This window comes from Helianthus annuus, chromosome 6 (genome assembly GCF_002127325.2).
Source record: "Helianthus annuus cultivar XRQ/B chromosome 6, HanXRQr2.0-SUNRISE, whole genome shotgun sequence".
Lineage (NCBI taxonomy): Eukaryota > Viridiplantae > Streptophyta > Magnoliopsida > Asterales > Asteraceae > Helianthus > Helianthus annuus.
This window is the reverse complement of record NC_035438.2, coordinates 83269702-83293383: the sequence shown is the minus strand read 5'-3', so window position 1 is coordinate 83293383 and position 23682 is coordinate 83269702. Positions and strand designations below refer to the sequence as shown.

Genomic DNA, 23682 nt, shown 5'->3' with positions numbered 1-23682 from the left:
CCAAAATCCTTCACTCAAACCCTAATAAGACAACATGGAATTAACCATTTCTTTCAGTGTCCTATTCTTCCTCTCAGGTACACCATTTTGTTGAGGTGTATAAGAAGCAGTTGTTTGATGTATGGTACGAGTCGACTGGAAATAAACTGGATCATAATATTCACCACCAACTCTATCAGTACGAAGATTTTTAATTAATTCCTTTTGATACAATTCTACTTCTTGTTTATATATTTTAAACTTATCTAAAGTTTCATCCTTTGTATGTAACAAGTAAACATAACAAAACCTAGAAGCATCATCAATTAATGTCACAACATATTTCTTGTTTCCAAACGACGGAGTATTATGAAAATCACATAAGTCGGAATGAATGAGTTCTAAAACCTTAGATTCTTTTTCGACATCTTTAAAAGGTTTTCTTGTTGTCTTTGTTAACTTGCAAGTGTGACATTGATTATTATTCATATCAAAAGTGGGTATCAATTTTTGACATGTCTTTCATTCTAAAAAAATTAACATGTCCAAATCTAGCATTCCATAATTTTAATTCATTATCTACTTTATTACTAGAACAAGCAATACACACGGATTATTTAGCAAACGGAACATGAACATTTAACTTAAACATACAATTAGATAAATATCCAAATCCTACAAAGGTTCCATGTCTGGACAAGGTAACTTGTCAAACTCAATAACCTGTTTAAATCCATAATTATTTAATACAATACCCGACAATAAATTCTTCCATATACCCAGAACATACAACACATAATCTAGTAATAAGTCCTGGAAGTAAATAAAAGCTTGACTTTCCCAACACCTTTAGTTACAACCGAATTACCGCCCAAAGGCCACTTTCCACTCAAATCCAAATTTGGATTATTTAATGGGCGGTTAAGTCCATTTTGATTAGTGGATTTGATGAACTCATTATTAAGTGCATTATTTACTTTCACTATTTGGGTGTTATCATCAAATTCAATATACTGTCCTTATAATTTTTGTTTAATTCATCATAGGACAATATTCCTTTTGATTTATTCCAACACCCATCATATGTTGTATTTTGACTTGGGCCCAAAGATGGGCCACTAGCACTAATTGTCGAAAGTTTCCCAAAATCAGTTTGTGAAATAATATTACAACATTGCAATTTATTTTTATAATCAATTAAATTATTATGACATGAAAATATTGGTGTAGAAAAATCTTTTTTTTTCCAACAGTGTTGAGACTAACAGTAGTACGCAAGTCTAATTCATTTTGGTTTTTATTTTGTATAAATGGAACCTTTGTTTTCACCAAACTATCACTAAATTTATTTTCATTTAAATAAAAATTAGAACACGTATCCGCTCCACTCGAGCCTTTGTTGTTTCCCGTAAGCTTCACCCGACAATCCTTTTTGAAGTGTCCTACTTTGTGGCACCTCCAATATGTATTTTTGGCTTTCTTGTTTGAATTTTTATCAGCATGATCAAACTTGCGTTTTTCGCCTTTAAACTTGTTATAATTACCCGGTTTCCCATCATGCTCCACCATATTAATTGAAGATTGACCAACCATACTTTTGCCCTTATTTTTATCAACTTCTTGAACCCGAAGAGATTCTTCGATCCGAATGTGACTTCCCAATTGAACCAAAGTCAATTCTTCTTTTTGATGTTTAAGGGTGTGTTTAAAATCTTTCTATGATGGAGGAAGTTTATCAATGATACTTGAAACGGAAATTGACTCATCCATATACATATTGTGTTGAGTATATTGACCCAATATGTGCAATAATTCATTATATTACTCCATAACCGGTCTATTATCAACCATTTTGTAAGAATTAAAATTTCTTACCAGAAATTTTTGCTGGATGCATCATTTGCCATATATTTAGATTCAAGAGAATCCTAAAGACCCTTGGCACACACTGCATTCTGGTACAAGATCAAATAGCCCATCACACATTTCATTCAATATATGCCCTCTGCATGTATAATCATCATTTTCCCACTTAATCTCTTTCTCTGTTGATCCAGAGTTTTGTTTTCCCATTCCTCATGCATTGGTGTACTCAGAACGTAAACAACTTTTAGTGTGGTTAACAAGAAATGCATCTTCTTTCTCCAGCGCCTAAAATCCTGCCCTTCAAATTTCTCCAACTTTTCAAATTTGCTTGTCATATCGCTAGTAGATTCACCAGTTATGTTGTAATAATTCGTTCTTTGTTGGTTGAATTGACTAAGAGCACAGTGAATCAAAATAAAAATTGCTTGGATTGAATTGAGAGTCGTATGGAAACTATCAGAACGAACTATTTGATCAGTATATCAAATGTTCGAACAGACTAAACTCAATTCTTAACAAAAACAGGATTATGATATTGAGAATATTGAAAAAAATACCGTATCTAAGATCTTGCGAAAAAAAGGCTCTGTTCGTGTCTATGTTACGGTTTTTGAGAAATCTCCTTCAAATCCCAAAAAATCGGACCAGTTATTCTCTCCATAACTAACCTTATCTCAAAGCAAAAGGAATTGATTTTCCAATATTCACAACTGGTGTGAATGGCCGACCACCATTTAATGAATTTAGTTTGCTGATTATTTAGTTAGGCCCAAAACAATAATAAGTTAATTAGCCTAAGCCCAAAAATTAATAAATGTATTTGGCCCAAATCCGATTACATACACTAGCTCGTTATAACAGTCAAGCCCGCCATTCCTGCATCACCTAACTCGATTAATATATAACGAGAACGTCTATTCAACGAGTTAATCCAATACCACCACAAATGTCACTAATCACTAAAATTACCAACACAATAGTCCCAACTTTGTAAATTCACACTCGCGGTCTCATCTTTTCACATAGAACCTTAACGTCGTTAGTCTCTGATCGTCGAAAAAACGTTTTTGGCCGGAAAACTCCTTTTTGGCCGGAAAACTCAACTTTCTGTCTGAAACCTTATTAGACACTATTAGGAACCTTTTCTAGTAAAAAGCCCCAATTATTAAGGTCGCCGGAAAAACTACTTTTTCGCCGGAAAACTTCTTTTTGGCCGCAAAACACAACTTTTTAGCAAGAAAACTCAAAGTTTTTGTCCCAAACCTGTTTTAACCATAGATCGGATCTTTAGGAACCTTTTTCCGACCAAAAACGTTTGTCGACGATCGGAGACTAACGGCGTTAGGGTTCTGTTAGTCAGGGTCCATTGAAGCCAATTTGTGAAAAGATGGGACCGCCAGTGAGAATTTTTAAAGTTGGGACCGTTGCCGGCCAATGGTCAATAGTTGGAATTATTAAAATCCATTATTCCTAAATAAATCAACCCGTTTTAACACTTTGGTTGTGGATAAGAGTAAAACTTCATAGTTCAATGTGTTTGTGTGAGAGTATTTTCTTTTTTTTTTCTTTTTTTTTTTTGAAAGGAAAACTTCATTAAAAAACAGCCGAGCTCGAAGACCGAGCCAAGCAAAACAGAAAACGACCCACTACATAATTACAAATTTACACCAATTATCTCACAAGATAGATCGAAACTTGGACCTATGCTTGAACCAAAAATATCCCACTGCTCTAATTTCACAAAAGATATCTTCCACATTGACCCTCGAACCCAAAAAAAATCTTATTGTTTCTAATCTTCCAAACTGATATTGTGTTTGTGTGAGAGTATTTTCAAGATAGGTGACCTCATAGGAGATGTTCACTCCTTATTTTATTAGATATTTCCACTTCCGAAATCATACATATAAAGTACTTATAAGTATCAATAGTTGTGTATTATGTAACAAAATTATATAATATAAAATGCCAACTTGTTTCTAGGATGTGTAGGCTTTGGATGTAACATAAATGGTGCATATGAGTTGTTTCCTGGATGATACAACAGCACAATATCAGTTGTAAGTACGAAATTAGCATTATCAATTTATCGACATGAGCATGATTGAATACTTCATACCGGTCGTTGTTTACATCATTACCACCAACAACATATTTATTATGTTATATTAAATGTATATTTATATAATAATTATTATCATATATAAATTATGAATATTTATTATGTTATATATGATTATAACTAAAATATATACATAAATAATTATTAATATATAAAAATACATTAATAAATAATAAACGAGTCGAACCCAAACCAATCTCGAGCTTGAAAAAGTACTCACAAGGAGAGCTCAAGTTTTAAAAATAGAGCTCGAAACGAGCCGAGCTCGAGCTCTAGTAAGTTAAACGAGCCAAAGTGTGAGCCTATCCAAGCTCGGTTCGTTTACACCCTAAGTAGGATAGGTTGGTATTACCAAGGTAGATTTTTTTTTTTTTTTTTTTGAACGGCAAATCGCTTTATATATATATATAAAGAGCCAGCAAGAAACTGGGGAAACAACAAACAGACAAAAACAAAAAAGAATTACCAAGGTAGATTGATAAGCAAACCAAATGAGTGATCCATTCAGCATTTCTCCAATGAAAAAGTAAATGAATAAATATACATCTTGCAAACATATTGATGATAGTTTCATGTATAAGCATAATGACATTATATGGCAATGTACACTCACAACAGATCACAAAGGAATGGTGTATCTTTCCACCCACCTTCAGCTGAGGGCTGTACAAATTTCACAAAGTAAAAAAAAAAAAAAAAAAAAGATGTTTCATCATCATCATCATCATCATCACCTTATTGTCTGTTGTTGGGTGCAAAAAGAATCAGATGACAATTTCATATCAAGAATCTATGGGATCAACAGGAAGTGAAGCTGCCCTATTAAGGTGATGAGGAATCAAGTCCCCTGTGCACATGTTCTTCGTTGTGCTAGTGTTTTCACACGTCTCCGGTTCTCCATCATCTAGAGAAAACGAAACGAAATGGGTTCCCGCCGCGAATGATTTTAGCAAATGTGGGTGATCGTCATGATCGTCTTTATGCTGTCTCGACATTTTATGTTTTGTATGTTTGTCCGGTGCAAGTCCTAGTTGTTTATCTTTAAGTTCCCTTAGCTCCATCTGGTACTTAGCCTTGAGCCATCTCAATTCTTGTCGAATCTCGTTTTCATAGTCATCTGCTAAATCGGCTTCCTCAAACTTGACGGATTTTTCAACTACCGGTTCATCTTCTGTACACGACTGATATTCGCTCTGGTTTGCGCCCCATATATCAGAATATTGTAAACCATCGGACTGGCTCGAGACAACAGGTGCGCCTTCGGTCAAACACTGCTCGGAACCGTCAAACTGGTAAGTTATTTCTTCAAACCGCCCGTGGATATTGGCACCACAATGATGGCTTGAACACTGATGCCGGCTTTTTGATTTCGGGTTGATTTGAGAACCGTTTGGCGCACAACTTTGACAATAACCATCGATCTCGTGATCTTCTTCTATCCCCTTCTTCCACTCTGGCACTAAGCAAGAAATTTCGCCATCGATCATGTCGGCTATTTTATGGACATCTTGATTGGTGATATCCAACTCGAAAACCATTTCGTTTGCAACACTAAATGCTGTGTCCGATTCGATGTCAAAAGGGAAGTAAATGTTCCGAACACGCCCTGCAGTAGCACCATTTTGAATGTTAAGGTAACAAACTTTTTCAACTCAGAATAATTTATGTATGTAAAATCAAAAAGAATATGTTATTAGACAAAATATAATAGTGTGTTAGTATAGGGTTAGAAGTGTAACATTGTGGTCTATATAAATGGCATCTAATGTAACCCTAATCACAACTTCTAATACAATACAATTCTCTGATTTAACTCATGTTACCCTTTATAATGTTAGTAGCCGAGCTGCTAGTGAGCTGATGGAGATCAACTTGCTAAAAGCTCAAATTGTGCCAAGCTTAATCAAGCTCGGACCCAAGCACAAGCCTAAATTGGAGCTCATTTAAAAAACGAGCGTAAGCTTGAGCGCGAGCGCGGGCTTAACTAGGCTCCAGAGCCTAACTGCCTAACTGAGCCTTTTATTTGTAAAAGTATAATACTTTTATTTAATATAACATATAGATAATTACAGTGTATATATTATTATATAGATAATTACGATAAACATAGATAATTAATAATATTATATATATATATATATATAGGGTTAGGGTAAAATGAAAACTTAAACGAGTTGTGAGAACTTAGAGAACTCGGCCTTACGAAAGGTTTTTTCAAAAAAAAAGTTACCAAAAATCCTAAAAAAATCAACTTTTCCAAAAAAAAAAACAAACTAGTTTTTTTTTTCATTTACGACAACCGTAAATGCTGTAAAAAGTGATGTCATGCTTATGTCAAAGAAACCCAGAAACTTCATCTCCACCATCCATCTCATTTGATCAATGGTCGATATTAAAAAGGTACAAAAAAGTTACTATTTCAGACAAATGTTACACTCTGACAAAAAGTGTAAAGTGTTACACTTTTCTCTCTCCTCTCTCATCTGACACAAAAAAATGTAACAGCTGCAGTGTTACATAAAAATCTCGTTGTAAAAAATGTAACATGTTTTTTACACACACTACAAAATAAAAACTTCGTAAATTATATGTTCTAAAATCCATACACTTTATATAATCTAAAAACTGTTGTCAAAACACAATAAAAATGTATTACAGATGAGTTACAAAAAATATAAACAACTGAAAAAATGTAACATATTTTCTCCTCTCTCACTGTTACGTAAAGTGTGTTGGTGTCATAAAATGTTGCAGGTGTCGGTAAAAATGTTGTAGCGAAAAAGTGTAACATGTGGCAACATTATGTCCATCCTTAGGTTTTCAAAGCTTTTGCAACTCACAGGGGATTTCTCCCTCTAATTCACCTATCTATATATAATTATAACAACTTAAAGTGTACATAAATAAGTAGAGCTTGAGCCGAGCTCAAGCTTAAATAATTATTACGAGCAAACTATAGACATAGAGTTCAAAACGAGCCAATGACTTCATTAACTCCTACCCTTACCCTTCTCCTTACACCTGAAACTCTCATAACCTAAACCCTTACGCAAGAAAAGAGTATTTATGTCAAAAGTATGAAATTAGGTATATGCGATATATGTGTATATCATTATCATTTGTAGGGTAAATATATATCATTATACAAGTTTTGAGATGTATATATTAAATTATCCTTATAAATATTTATTACAAGCTCTCTAGTTATAACTTGACAACGTGTTTTCTTATACAAGTGAAATGGAAACCAATCTTTTATCGATACATAGATGATTACCGGGACAAAATGCATCAAGTTATAGTCAAAAGGAGGTTAAAAACATTTAGACGAAATCCCAACAATATTCTCAAAAACATACCTTCTCGGTCGGCAATTCTGAGCCTTAAGAATATACCATCGTCATCATCATCTCCTCTCCTTCCCTCGATAGAAATATCAACGTCTCCCATGTGGTCTTCTTTATGGGTTATGATTTCGTTTGCTTCGGGTTCATAATTAAGATGACGGTTATTAATTCCATCAAACTCTCTCCAATAATCAATCGGCCTCAAATCATAACCATAATCTTCAGGCTGAAGAAAAGGGTCTTTAAGTAGCTCTTTAGCCGGAAGCCTAAGAGAAACGGTAACTAGACATTTCTCCACAAATTGTCTCACTTCAGGGTCCTTAACTTTGTATAAAGCATCCGGCTTTTTCCCCTATTTGAGATAGGATAAATATATATACATATTATCATTTACAGAGCTACTTAAAGACCAAAAATTCAAAAAAGAATATCATATCTTGAGTTCGATTTAGATTCTAAAAATATAAAAATTGTGAGTGAATTCATACTGAAATAACTTTCTTGTAGATCTGAGCAGGATGTGTGCACTCGCTGTACGGATATTCAAACGTGACCATCTCTAAGATGCACATCCCAAAGGCATAGATATCGACCAATTCATTGTATTCTTCGGCGTAAACCTCAGGAGCCATGAACTCGGGTGTTCCTGAAGTAAACAAGAACACGAAATGACCTATTGAAGCCAACCCATGAACACGATTGTATGTTATGACATTTATATATTTATGTTAATAAATATTAAAGCCTTACATCCATATATATGCTTCCATAATTACATTTATTAGTTATTTATTAATTATAAATATAAATTCTTTGAACCTAATTTGAGATACCAATCTAAAACAGCATTTATCCTATAATCACCAAACTAGTGTTATTACTTATTAATATGTCAAACAAATTATCCAGAACTCATATTAAGTTTAACGCATCATAAGCATAAACCGGATGAACTTACCAACACAGCGAGCCGCGTGCGATTTACGGAGTATCGCAGCAAGACCCAAATCGCCGATTTTGACTTCTCCTTGATTGCCATTTACAAAAATATTGTCACATTTAAGATCTCTATGGATAACAGGAGGATCATGGCTATGAAGATAAAGAAGCCCTTTCAAGATCTGTCTACACCAATGTTTGATTGCTCTTATATTAACCCTCTTGTGTTTCTGCCTATACCTAACGATTCATCGTTACGAATCAAACCCAAATCAATTATATCAGATCAAGAATACTAACAAAAATATATACAAAAAAAAAAAAAAAAAAAAACATTAATTGGGATGAAATGAACTTACTGTCTAAGTGTACCAGAAGTGAACAACTCAGTGACAAAGTTCATGTTCCTATTAGCTGTATCAACCCAAGATGTGTAGAACTTCATGATGTTGTTGTGTTTCAAAGTTTTAAGAAGATGAATTTCACAATACAATCTTTCCAGATCCTCTGGACTTTGGAGGAAATCATAAAGTTTCACCTGATTCCATGCCACTTCTATACCTTCATACTCATCAAAACCCCTATAACTTTACAAACACAAATCAATCTGTAAATCCCACATTGAATTCCAAATTATTCATCAAGAAAGTTTAAAACTTTATTAAATTTCTTGCTTTCTTACACTGTCTTTGATGCCCCTTTCCCCAAAATCTCATTGTACTGCAACAAATAAGATGAATCAGACCAAGAAATCAAAAACCCAAATGGGAAATTATCCAATTTAGCAAAAATATAAAAAATAAAAAAAAGCCTAAAAATTATTAAAAAAAAAAAAAAAGATGGGATATTTACTCTTCCAAATCTGCCTGTAGGAACTACTACAACAAAAACTAATGAATCATACCAAGAAATCAAAAACCCAAATGGGAAATTAACCAAATTTAGCAAAAATTAAAAAAAAAAATTTAAAAAAAAGCCTAAAAAGTATAAAAAATAAAAAAAAAAAGTTGGGATTTTTATCCTTTCTTATATTTGCCTGTAGGATCTACTTCAACTAAAAAGTTGAATCAGACCAAGAAATCAAAAACCCAAATGGGAAATCATCCAAATTAGCAAAAATTAAAAATAAAAATAAATTAAGCTAAGCTAAGTAAAAAACCCAAAAATTAGAAAAAAAGGAGGGATTTTTACCCTTCCATATCTGCCTGTAGGATCTACTTCAACAAACTCAGATTCATCTGGATCAAGATCAAGATCATCACCATTCATTATTTTTATTGTGAACTTCAAGTGTTGAACAAGATGAAGTAGTTGGAAGAAGGTAAAGATGCTAATAATAATGAGCTTTAGTACAATAATGAGGTTGAGATTGAGATTGAGATTGGAATACTCCTCGTAGAGTCCATCACAAAGAAAAAATAAAATGGAAAGAGAGAGAAAGATATTTCAACAACTCAGAGACAACGAGGTAAAGGATTTCTAAAAAGGCAAATACAAAAAAGAAAATAAAAATATTGTGACTTTTATTATTGTTTTGTATTTTTTATTTCACCTTTTCTTAGCCCAACAAGGAAAACACACATATATGAATCATATGATTGAGAATCTTTAATACAGAATCATAAATAGTACTATGAAATACGAATGTAAAAAAACAATTGAAATGATGTATTTCTTTATCACTTTATTTAAATATTTAAAATTTGTATTGCTGTTCAAAAGAAAAAGAAATTTAACCTTAACCTAACTAATATTTGTAGATAAATTTCAACGTCTATGAAACTTGTTATAGAAATAATCTGAGAAAATATAGGGAAATTAATTATCTAAAGAGATAAGTTATTCTATTTTTTTATAATTAGACCATTTTTATTTTATTTAAGTTAATTTTTACAACTCTCATTATTTGTGGTGCTGTATTACATTGTGTATAATATTATATATTGTCTTCTTCTTCTTTTCTATCTATTCACGAGCCACCCAAACACACACATGCATTTGTACCTTTGTCTATTTATCAATAAATTGTATCCACACTAAAGTTATGAATATAATATTATATATTTGCGATATATCTTATCATATCCTTGTAATCTGATTTCGGACAATCCATAATCATGACTTTTTAGTTATCTAAATCAATATATATACACCTTCTATATAAATAAATACTTTAGAAAATAAAAAACTTTTTTAGAATTGCGAAATAAAAACATTTCGATTTAACATTTCAATTTAACAAATAAAATGGATGTCTTTAAATTATATGTGGTCTTAAAATAAGTCACATACATAAAATAAAAATGAGTTTTATATATAGAGAGGTCAGTTAACGTAAAGTATGCGATTGTTTATCAACGTGCGATTTGTGATTTAAACACCCTCATACGATTTCAAATCGCGTACGTAATGTACGTTAAAATCAATTGTACGATACACTATATATATATATATATATATATATATATATATATATATATATATATATATATATATATATATTAATGCATGTTGGTACGTATGTTGAACAATCAACAATGAAATTTAATAAATTAGAATAGTATAAAACTCTACTTCAAAACCGCTTTACGCTATATGCCGTTAAGTTTTTGCTTAATTCACTATTACTACAAAGAACGATACGGAGACAAAATCCATATTTTTTTTTTTGTTTTTATACTCTTTAAACGGTAATCCTAACCCCTCTAGTTTCGCTCATATTAAATATGTCATGTTCTCATTACGGTACGAGAGAAGAAAACTATAACATTGTTTGCGTCTCATGAAATACTTAGATAGCAAATATAAGTGTAATGAGTCGTTTACGTTCTAATTTTGATAATATTTGAACTATATAGTTGTATTGATTCCATGTAGTTCATCGACAAGGGTCACAATTCAATTTTAGCTAGCGATATCCATCGTCTTTTATCTGACTTTAGCTCCACTTATTTGCGTTAAAAGAATAGTTTGAGCATCACTGCCAAACCCATAATGGGATATCCTTTTAAAACACATAAAGATAACTATAGATAAATATTATATATTACCAAAATTGTAATCCCTGTTGTTATTTGATGCAGTAAGACCGGGGGGAGTGGTTCCTGCAAAACCAATTTGGTGTTGATTCCATGTCCTATGTGGCATGTTTTCATTAGGTTGAAGAAGAGCTTTGTTGACTTTTGAATCGGCACAGAAGGTTAAGATCTTAGACCTCCTTGCCGCAAATTACAAAGGAAATCCCATCTTCACATATCGATTCAAATCGGCAAGTGCGACAAAACCCATACCACCCCTTTGGTGACGAGGAATGAGCAACCTTTCTAATCCATGCCGATGGGCACTTACCGATCCCACTTCCTCTGGCCTAAGAGTTATGTCAAATTTATTAGAGGAATAGTATAGTTTTGCCATTATTAGAAGCGGTAAGTGAATTGTGACATTAGCCATTTATATAATTCTTCAGAAGTTGATTATAATTCCTTGAAAGTTTCTTTTCTTTTGGATAGTTAACTTATATAAAGTAAAAGCTTAACCCGCATGGTAGCATGTTTTGGCGTGTCACTATTATATTATAGTGAAAACAAACAATTAAATCTTTCATTTTCAAACGTTAAGACGTTTGCTATAAGAGGTAGAGCATGTAGAACTCAAATAGAATGTTGCAAATTGTAATAGTCATATTCGACAATAAATTAGATATTTGAATATAGAAATTAAGTATCAGCCAAATCATACATTAATTCGTATAAAATAAATTAAATGCCATATGTCATAAATCAGAATTCATAATCAGAGGTAGAAATAATAAAAAAAAGATTACGAATTATGGAGAATACACATATAAGTAAATTAGAACACATATAACAATACCCCGACCCGATGCATGAATATAAAATATGGGTACATATTTTGTAAGTCTATGTACCTCTACGAGATGGTAGTGTGAGCATACACAACACCCATTCCTCTCACAGGTGGTGTGTAAACTCTCTGTTTCCAGCTATAAATAGAGGTGCTTGTTTTAATTACAATTCATTCCTTGGCAAACCACTTCTCTCACACCTGTCACCACTCTGCCACCACAATATCACCATTATCCACCACATTCATCATCCATCATCCATATTTAGATTGTGTAGTAGTCTCGGGATCCAAGACTGATCGTAAGAGTTTTGTCAAACAAAGGCCAAGATTACATCACTTGGTGAAGACAAGGTCTTTTAGACCGTGGGGTATGGTGAGGCGGGGGTTTGGGGCATGTGTTGACACGTGGCTTGGGGGGCTTCGCTGGGCTGACCAACATTGAAGACGATATGGTGGGGCAGGGGTTTGGGGCGTGGCCAGCCCAAACCGCTATTTTAATATTTTTTAGAACAACATATTTAAATTTTTTAATATTTTTAAATAAAGAAAATTACATAAAAAATTCCTAGTGCTTATATTTTTTCTTTAGCTCTTCTATCGTCTCCAACATTAGTTCCAACTCTTCACCTGATAGGTGATCAATGGGCTGGGCTAGAAATTTCATATCATCTCGTCTTTGTTTCATGGCATCCCTAGCTTCTTTGCTCTTTCGAATTTCGGCCCTTTGTTGTTGGAATACGTTGAATGTATCTAACTTGCATGCAATGTCATCCAACTGATCGCTGTATACTCCCCTACGCGAGCCCGAACTCCCAACTGAAGGCGATCCGTACCCGATCTTGATTTTTGAGCGCGCCTTTTTGCGGCATCTCTTCCGTATTCAGGCCGGTTTGGCGAATCATCCAAAAAGTCCTCCAACTCTTGATCTCGTGCATCCGATTGGGCTTGGGACGAGGGTGTCCTTGAACTTTTGGAAGACGTGTTAGTTTCGCTACCACTGGGGATATTCGCCCGCTTTGGATGGAACTTACAAATCTCCCAACAATGCATGAAACGGAAGTCGCTCCCCACATTTGTTTTGAATGTAACCAATGCATTTGTCACAAAGTCGGCTTCGGTTTCACCACTTTTTGGGTTTTGCTTTGCTTTATTTAAAAAAGCACTAAATTTTGTAAGTTGTCCGCTTATCTCGGTCCACTTCGAGGATAAGCTATCATTTTCACGATAAACCTCCATTTCCATTTCTTCATGGAATGCTTTACTAATCGCTTCCCACAAATGACTTCTATGTTGAGAATTTCCTATTTTAATCAAAACAAAATTTAATATATTAGAAAGTTATATAAAAAAACCATAAATATTAAGGGCTACAAAATATTTAAAAATACCTAAAGTTGGATGTAGAGATTGTTGAAGCCAAGCCCTCGCCAATGCAAGTTCTTCATTAACGACCCATCTTTGTTGTTTTCGTTTGGTGGTTTCAAGTGCTTTCTCCACCTCGGTTTTTTTCTTGTGACTTCTCTTTTTGATGGGTTTGGATGCGGAAGGTCCATCGTTGGGTGGTTGAGTTTCGGGGACGGTTTCGGTTTGGGAAAGGTTGATGGAGGTTGGTGAAAGGTTGATGGGCGTTTGTGGAATCGGGCTAGGTATAGAATCGTCGGTGTGTGGGAAGTTAGTATACAAACGATTCGAGAGATACGATGCGTAAACCGCCACATCGGGCATAGCGGAGTGTATTAAAAATGGAGGAGCCATTGGACGATTCGGTGGTAGGCTAGGATTTTCTTAGAATGCCCACGGGTTGTTCAGGTCATAACCACGATTATGAGGATGCATTTTTCGTTTTGTAGAATGAGAATAGAGATGATTATAGAAGATGTGTAGTGTATTGTGGTTGAATGTGATAAAAAAAGGGATAGAAGTGTGAGTTTTATAGTGAAAAAATAATTTTTTTTAACATAGCCGTTGGCCAACGGCTAGTTTGGTTTGGCCATTCACAGCCTGCCATGTCATATTGATAGACCCACCCCAAGCCCGGCTTTAAACTCCCGCCCCTTGGGCCACGCCCAAACCCAAGCCCACCCGGGGTGGTGGCTCGGGCGTTTTCAGCCAACCCACGCCCCAACCCCCACCCCATACCCATAGTCTTATGTATCAATTTTGATTTCCAAGCTTTGGTTAACTTTTTAATTGGGTTTGTATTAATTACTTTAATTACTAGTTTTTTTTATATTGAAAGTGAATTTTATTCTATCATCTCTTTATGTTTTTTTATTCACTCATTCATGTCTTTACGATCTATATAAAGCGCGTTAATTGCCTGGCAGGGGATTAGAAGGGTAGTTTGGGTAAAGTTTTTGCCTCGTTCAGTGTAGATCCTGTGAAGACTTGATTCAAGTTTATTAGGACTTCCTTTGAGGCAGATAGCATCAAATCAGGGGAAGTAAGAACGGTTTGTATCCCTTATAAATAAACTACTATTAAAAATTTAAACCGGCCTTGCAGGACTGTATCCCTGCTGACTCAGACCAATATGGTCGAGGGTAGCGTTGCATCCAAAAGAGGGACATCCCACATTTTGTATTAATAACTTACTTAATTATCTCCCAATATTCCGGCATTGCGGGACTGTATCCCTGCTGATTCGGACCAATATGGCCGAGGGTAGCGTTGCCTCCAAAAGAGGGACATGCCACTATAACTAAGATAATCTCTTAAAAAACTCAAAGTGCGGAAATCATCAAAGGATACATAAAAGATAAGTCGGAACCAAGTAATTCTATCTTGTCTATTTGTTTCTTTTATCATTTATTTTCTTTCTCTTTTTTAACTATTAAAAAAATTATTTTCTCAAAATTTGGTTGGATTAGACGTTGATGATATTCCAATATTAAAAGCTCTTATATCCTTGGACGACCTCGGTATCTTACCATTACTATACTACGCCAACGATGGGTGCACTTGCCCTAGCGTGTTGCAGAGAGTGATAGTGTTATATCGTATTTTATAAATTTAAAGCTTGATAAACAAGTGAAGAGTGCTTCAAAATTATATCATGCTCCGACCACGTCAAGTTTTTGGCGTCGTTGCCGGGGACACAAAGATTTTTAGAAAGTTTAAAATCGACGGCCTAATCATTTTTTTCTTTATTTTTCTTTTTAGGTTTTTCTTCTTTTTCTTCATTTTCTTCATTTTTTATACTTACTGAAAGTATAACATGGGACCGTATTTGATCAACACTGGGCCGTGTCAAACTTACAGTACAGAAAAGAATATGTTTTCTAGGTTACTGGAATAAAAGCACGAGGCCGTGTTACAGGAGCACGGGGCCGTGTTAAACTTCCAGTATCTGGGAACCTGAAAAACATAAACTTTTTCTCGACAGCATAGGTCCGTGCCTATATAGACGCGGGCCCGTGCTACTTATCTGATCAGCATTTTTTTGTTTTTTCGTAGAAATTTACGTCATCTCGTATAATTCGCAGAAAATACGACCTGGTGCATGACCTCCACCTCCGACAAAGACATAAAAGTGCCGCTAGAAGAACCCAAGCGCTTTTTAAGTAAAACACTTCAAGCTAAAAACCGACAAAAAGCCTCGATCTAAAACCTCCTCATGGCAGATCAACGTACTCTCGTGGATTACCTACGGCCAAAGGTCGGTAATCTTGGAGCCGCCATTAACCCACCAAATGTCGATGCTAACAATTTTGAGCTTCGACATCACCTAATCCAAATGCTTCAATATTCCGCCACCTTTTGAGCCGGATAGCGTCGTTGGAGGCTCCGTTGATCCGAAAGGTGTCACATATTTCCAAAAAATTGGTAATATGATATTACCAATTTTTTTGGAAATATGTGACACATTTCAGATCAACGGAGCCTCCAACAACTCTATCTGGCTCCGTATGTTCCCTTTTTCCCTCAAGGACCGAGCTAAATCTTGACTAAACACCCTTCGAAGTGGATCCATGCACACTTGGGATGAACTTGCCTAAAAATTTCTCTTCAAATATTTTCTTCCCGCTAAAACCGCCAACCTCATGCCCGAAACTAATTCATACTCTCAAGATGACGGGGAATCTTTGTATGAGACATGGGAAAAGTTCAAGGAGTTATTAAGTAAATGCCCGCATCATGGTCTTGAACGATGGCAACAAGTGTCCATTTTCTACAATGGACTCTTACCACACACAAGGCGAATCCTTGATTCTAACTCCGGGGGACTCCTTGGGAATCGACGACCCGACGGAATTTATAACCAAATTGAGGAAATTGCTCAAAATAGTTTTCAATGGCATACTCCTAGGGGTACAAAATCAATAGCCCCAGGTGCCCATAAAGTGGACGAAGCCACCTCATCACAAGCCCAAATCGAAGCTTTAACCACAAAAATAAAGAAACTTGAATTAAATAAAATGGCTTCAGCTATGGCTTGTGAAGGATGTTGCGGACCACATGAAAACTGGAGTTGTATGAAAGATATGGAAAACCAAACGGAAGTGGTGAATTACCTCAATAACCGTCCACGACCACCGGGAGCCCCAAGCAACTGCTACAACCCCGAGTGGCGAAATCATCCCAACTTTAGTTGGAGGGAACCAGGAGGTAACAACCAACAAAATCAAAATCAACGAACCAACTTTAAACAACAACCCCAAAATGAGCAACAAGGAGGAAGAGAAAGACTTGAGGACCTCATCACTCCTCTTTCCTCCGAATGCGACAAACAGTACTTGGAAAGGTTCCTACAACCCGAAGCCGAAATTAGGAACCAACGGGCTAGTATATAAAACATTGAAAAACAAGTAAGCCAACTTGCCCAAAATTTTTCCGAAACCACATGGTGCCTTACCTAGTAACACTGAACCAAACCTAAAAGCCCAAGTAAACGTCATTGATGTGTGTAAAATGCAACATATAAATTACATCAATTGTGGCATAAAACTAACCCTGTTTTAGTACTAATGTTGGAAAAAAATATGTTTTTGTCTTCCTTTTGTATTTTCAGGATTAAATGAGCACAAATGAACAAAAGAAGCAAAAAGGCAGCTAAATCTAACATAAATACAAGAAAAGGAATAAACATGGCATGCCCGACCCCTTGACAGCATCCTCCCAAGCAAAAACAAGAAAACAGAAGGCTGAATACGCCCCGTGTTCAATGAGCACGGGGGCGTGCCCAAGTGTCTGCAGAAAAGATAAAGTTGTAGAAGCTTCTATCACCCACCACGGGGGCGTGTCCAGCGGACACGGGGCCGTGGTCAACTCTAAGATTCGCAGAATCCAAGTAAATCTTGATAGTACAGATACGCTTCTGCATATGGGGTCGTGCTCAGCGGACACGGGGGTGTGGTCAACTAATGCAGACAACCTGCATTTAATGAAGAAAGAGAAGAGGGATGGACACGGGGTCGTGCCCAATGGACACGGGGCCGTGTCCGGGCTTCTGTGCAGGCTATAAATAGGAGTGATTGGCTCACTTGCAACTCATCCCTTGGCAAACCACCTCTCTCACACTTCACCTATCCACCACCACCATCACAACCCAAATCCACCACCATCATAGAGTGTGTGAGTAGTCTCGGGATCCAAGATTGATCGTAAGAGTTCTTGACAATCAAAGGCCATGTTTGCCTAAGTCTCTTACATCACTTGGTGAAGACAAGCATTTAGTGTAATACTTTTTGTTTTTAATCTTTTCGCACTTTTTATTTGGTTATGTATTAATGACTTTAATAACTAGTTTTTTATGTTGAAGGTGAATCTTCCTTATCATTTGTCCGTGGTGTCTTGGCATTATTTTACTGTCTATATAAAATAAAAGATTTTCACCATTCATATTTCCACGGTCTATATGGAGATATGTTGGCTACTTGGTCGGGGGTTAAGGGAATGGTTTGGTAAGAGTCTTGCCTTGTTCAGTGTATAGATCCTGCAAGGACCTAGGTCAAGTTTAGTAGGACCTCCTTCAATACTCACTAGTATTGGATGGCGGGGGTCCAAACTCCTTGACCCCCTCATATGTAAACTACTATTAAAACATTAACCCGGCTATTTAGGATTGTATCCCTGCTGACTCAAACTACTTAGCCGAGGGTAACGTCACCTTCAAAAGAGGGGCCTACCACATTACGCATTAATAACTTAATTAATTATCTTTCAATAATCCAACCCTTAAGGATTGTATCCTTGCTGACTCAAACTACTGGGTTGAGGGTAACGTCACCTTCAAAAGAGGGGCCTACTACTATAACTAAGATAATCTCTTAAAAAGTGCAAAAGTGCGAAAATAATCAAAGGTTACACTAAAGGCGAGTCGGATCCAAGTGATTCATCTTGTCTATCTGTTTTTATTCTTTTATTTTTATTTTCAGCATTTTTAGTTTTTATTTTCTAGTTTAAAACCTTTTTCTAAACTTTTGATTTGATTAGACGTTGAGGATAAACCGGTATTAAAAGCTCTTGTGTCCTTGGACGACCTCGGTATCTTACCAACACTATACTACGCTCACGATGGGTGCACTTGCCCATATGTGTGTTTGGTGTTAGTAAATATCGTGTTTTATAAATTTAAAACTTGACTAATGTGTTAAAAATGGCTAAAAATATACATAAAAATATATACCACCACACACGCATCAAGTTTTTGGCGCCGTTGCTGGGGACACAAGGATTTTAAGAAAGCTTAAAATCGACGGCCTAATCGGTTTTTCAAAACCTTTTTAAAACGTGCGCACATTTTTCTGCATTTTAGTTAGTTTTTGCATTTACAGTAGCCTGAACACGGGGCCGTGTTCACTGAACACGGGGCTGTGTTGCATTTTTTTTTTCATAAAACGCCTAGATAAAGAGTCTGAACACGGGGACGTGCTCACTGAACACGCCCCTGTGCTGCACAAAACCAGTCACTTTTATTCAAACGCCCAGATACAGATCCTGAACACGGGCCGTGTCCACTGAACACGGGGCCGTGTCCAGCCTCTGTTCCCGTTTTTATTTTTGTCTTCTGGTCTCGAGACTCTGTTGTGGTCTGCTGAGTGATTCTTATGGATCAATACTCAGGAGGCTACAACTACACCTATGAGGAGAATGAAATTAGGGAAGATTATTGCACCATTTGTGGTGACCCGCACTCGGTACAATATTGTGACTTATTTCAACTATCCACTTCATACACCTACTATGAGGAGCCCAGGTACGAGCCATCGACTTCATACACACCCTATGAAGACCCAAGGTATGAACCTTCTCCCTTATAGTCATATTTTGATGAACCAAGGTATGAGCATTCATACTCATACTTTGAGGAACCAAGATATGAGCCACCACCCTCATATGCTTATTATGAGGAACCATGGCGTGAACAACCCACCTCGTATGAGTACTATGAAGAACAAAATTACGACCCTTATCCATCATATACTTACAATGAAGAACAATGGTGTGAACCATCTACTTCCTATGAGTATTATGAGGAACAAAGGATCGAACACCCGGATTCAAGCTTTGAGGATCATGATCCTTACTCTATCACCGACATAGCCGATAGGATAATAGAAAAAAATTAAAACTATCGAATGATGCATAAAAGAATCTCGCGCAAGGGAAGAGGAGTCCCACGCAAGAGAAGAATTAAATAAAAAAAAAGAGATAGTTGAAAATGTAAAAATGGAAGAACAAGTAAGTAAAAACCGACACATGAATTAAACAACGAAAAGGGTGAGTCCGATAACGTTAAAATTCAAGAAGAGTCTAATTTTGAAAAAATTAATCTCTTGTCACCTTCTTTCGAAAATCATTGTTTAGTACCCACTCATGCTAAGTTTTTAAAAGAGTTAAACACTAACACTAAAATTGACGAAACGGTAAGCATTAGGTTAACAAATGATCAAACTTCGCTAATAAAAGAAGACCCATTTGAAATCAACGTTACACTGGTTCCATGTTTTTTTCAAAACTCCTTTATTAGTAATATCACAATTGATAAAGATCTTTATGTTAATATAATGCCAAACTACATTTTCGAAAATTTTAGTACTAGTGATTTTTCTCCACTTCAAATACCCATTTTTCTATCCAATCGGAAAGTAATAAAATCAATCGGTATAGTTGAAGATGTCTTGGTCCAAACAAATCAAATGGTAATCCCAACCGACTTTGTCATCCTTGATGACGCTCCTCTAGTGTTGGGACGACCTTTTGTAAAAACCCATGAAGCTTTGAAAAACCGGAAGTACAACAATCTACCTATTCAATTAGGGGCATTTAAAAGAAGTGTCGATCTTAAGCGTTCAATGAAATATCCATTCGGCAATAATGACCCCCTAATTGAAGATGTAGATGAACCACCCGATACAAAAGAAGAAATTGACCACTTTGTTGAAGAAGAGGTCGCCATAGAACAAACCTTTATGGTTCTTGATCAAAATGAGCAACAAAATAAGGAGTCTCCTAAAGACCCACCTCTTGAGCTTAAAGAACTTCCAAAATGTTTGGAATATGCTTTTCTAGACAAAGATGGTAAATCACCTGTAACTATTTCATCAAAATTAAGTAGTTTAGAAAAAGAAAAACTAATTACACTTTTGAAAAAACACAAAAACGCGATCGCTTGGAAGCTTGTAGATATTAAAGGAATAACTCCTTCCATGTGCACGCACAAAATTTTAATGAATGATGACTATAAATCGGTAATACAACCACAACGTAGAGTAAATCCAAATGTCCAAGAAGTGGTTAAAAACGAAGTTATCAATTTACTTGATGCCGGACTTATCTACCCAATTTCCGATAGTCCTTGGGTAAGTCCCGTCCAAGTAGTTCCAAAGAAAGGACGTATGACGGTAATAACTAACGAAAAAAATGAATTAATACCAACGAGAACCGTCACAGGATGGAGAGTATGTATAGATTATCATCGATTAAATGAAGCAACAAGGAAAGCTCACTTTCCTTTACCCTTCTTTGATCAAATGTTAGAAAGATTATCCGGTCATAAATTTTATTGTTTCTTGGATGGTTTTTCAGGTTACTTTCAAATCTCGATAGCACCCGAAGACCAAGAAAAGACAACATTTATATGTCCCTATGGAACTTTTGCTTATCGACGCATGTCGTTCGGTCTATGTAATGCCCCCGCAACCTCCCAACGTTGCATGGTGGCCATTTTCCACGACATGATAGAAAAGACAATGGAAGTCTTCATGGACGACTTTTCTATCTTTGGAGATTCATACGACCAATGCCTCGATAACCTTGAACGAATGCTATCCCGATGTGAGGAAACTAACCTCGTCCTTAATTGGGAAAAATGCCATTTCATGGTAACGGAGGGAATAGTACTCGGTCACAAAATCTCAAGCGAAGGAATGGAGGTTGATCGAGCAAAAATAGACACTATTTCTCGATTACCACCCCCATCCTCCGTTAGAGCTATCAGAAGTTTCCTAGGGCATGCCGGATTCTGTAGACGATTTATCAAGGACTTTTCTAAAATCTCAAGGCCTCTAACAAAATTACTTGAAAAAGATGCCCCTTTCATCTTTGACAAGGATTGCAATCAAGCGTTTCTATCACTAAAAGAAATGCTAGTCAATGCACCTATCATGATAGCGCCTGATTGGAAATTACCTTTCGAAATCATGTGTGATGCAAGTGACTTTGCAGTTGGAGCCGTCTTGGGACAAAGAAAAGATAAGCATTTGTACCCAATTTATTATGCTAGTAAAACACTTAACGATGCAAAAGAAAATTACACAACAACAGAAAAAGAGTTACTAGCCGTGGTATTTGCTTTTGATAAATTTCGTTCTTATCTTGTTCTTTCTAAAACAATAGTCTATACAGATCATGTAGCCATTCGATATCTCTTCAAGAAACAGGATGCTAAACCATGTTTGATTCGGTGGATTCTACTCCTCCAAAGCAGAAAACACCGCAGCATATCATCTTTCGCGCTTGGAAGACCCAACTTTGGAGGCAACCAAGGATGAGCAAATCAACGAAAAATTTCCAATGGAGTCCCTGGAAATGGTGGAATACAGAGAAGAGCCATGGTACGCCAACTATGCTAACTACCTAGCTAGCAGTATAGTCTCCAAAGGATGGCCACATCATCAAAGAAAGAAATTCTTTGCCGATGTGAAGCATTATTTCATGGGAAGATCCTTATCTTTTCAAAATGTGCCCCGATCAACTCATCTGTCGAGGCGTACATGGTAGTGAAGCGAGGAGAATTCTCCGCCATTGTCATGAAGGTCCATACGGAGGACATCATGGTGCTGCTAGTACCGCATGAAAGGTATTTGATTCAGGATTTTATTGGCCAACCATTTACAAAGATGCCCAAAGTCTTGTCAAGACTTGTGATGCTTGCCAAAGATCAGGTAATATTTCTTCCAAAAACGAAATGCCACAAAATGGCATTCTTGTTTGTGAAATTTTTGATGTTTGGAGACTCGACTTTATCCTTTCCCACCGTCAAAAGGAAACAAATATATACTTGTGGCGGTAGATTACTTGTCTAAATGGGCCAAAGCAGAGGCACTTCCAACGAATGATGGAAGAGTCGTGGTAAGATTTCTGAAAAAATTATTCTCTTGTTTTGGAACACAAAAAGTGTTGGTGCATGTTTTGTGTCAATAGCTTAATAGTTTGTTTGTTTAGTCTTTGGATATTTTGTATTGGGCTTAGCATATTGGTTAGGGAGTTATTTCTGTGTAATGGGCTTGGAGAATGGCCTAGCCCAGACCAAAGCCCATGTGTAGACCTTGTCCTATAAATACAAGGCTTGGCATTAGGGTTTAGGTTAGCCAGTGAATAGAGAGAGAGAGAGAGTTAGAGAAATCTACAGAGATTGGCTGAGAGATTTCGTGTGGGTCTTGAATTGATTGTAAACTTCGTGTTGGATAATCAATAGAAGACCGGATTGAAAGTGCATCGTGTTCTTGATTCTGTTCTACTCGTTTTCTGTGAAATCTGACATAGGGGATTCCGCACTCTAGGTTAGATCGACGATTTTGTTACGATCCGCACGGTTAGGGGACCTACAATTGGTATCAGAGCATTAGGCTCTTGTTTGGCTTGGTTCAGAATCGTTTTCTGCAGAAAAATCAAAGATTTGGACGTTTTTGACGGCTGTTCTAGGGTTCTGCTGGTGATTTCGGACAAACTGCAAGGCTTTCGGATCAAAAGCAAGCATTTCGGATCCATTTCGGGTTGAATTCAAGCATTTCAGACTATTTCGGATCAAAAGGCTTGGATTTCGGACAAGAAATCAGTCATTTCGGATAAACAACATCAATTTCGGATAAAACAACATCAATTTCGGATCCATTTCTGATCAAACAGTTGCATTTCGGATTGAGGGAGTGCATTTCGGATCAATTTCAGATAAAAATGTTGAATTTCGAACCAGATCAGTTGCATTTCGAACAGAATCCAATCATTTCGGATCAATTTCGGATCTAGAACAAGCATTTCGGATCATAAGGTCGTATTTCGGATCAGTTTTGTTCATTTCGGACCAGAGGGTAGTCATTTCGGATCAATCCTCACCAT

The 23682-nt window shown here is 36.1% G+C and overlaps 1 protein-coding gene and 1 non-coding gene across 3 annotated transcripts; both read right to left on the bottom strand.

Moving 5' to 3' along the window:
• Positions 1 to 4488: 4488 nt before the first annotated feature.
• Positions 4489 to 9820, bottom strand: LOC110889663 (probable serine/threonine-protein kinase WNK9). 2 transcript variants are annotated; one of them, XM_022137225.2, is made up of 7 exons: positions 9445 to 9820; positions 8936 to 8973; positions 8613 to 8840; positions 8273 to 8493; positions 7803 to 7960; positions 7327 to 7666; positions 4489 to 5573 (listed from the first exon to the last, which is right to left on the bottom strand). In XM_022137225.2, the coding sequence occupies exons 1-7, from the start codon at positions 9520 to 9522 to the stop codon at positions 4750 to 4752; spliced, it is 1887 nt and encodes a 628-aa protein (XP_021992917.1). In that variant the 5' UTR covers positions 9523 to 9820; the 3' UTR covers positions 4489 to 4749. The 2 variants fall into 2 exon arrangements, with proteins under 2 accessions (XP_021992917.1, XP_035830564.1); XM_035974671.1 differs by having other exon boundaries at positions 8613 to 8834; positions 9445 to 9813.
• A 6337-nt stretch (positions 9821 to 16157) lies between these two features.
• Positions 16158 to 16264, bottom strand: LOC118479972. Its single transcript, XR_004861614.1, has one exon. It is a non-coding gene; the product is annotated as a small nucleolar RNA R71 (small nucleolar RNA).
• Positions 16265 to 23682: the final 7418 nt, after the last annotated feature.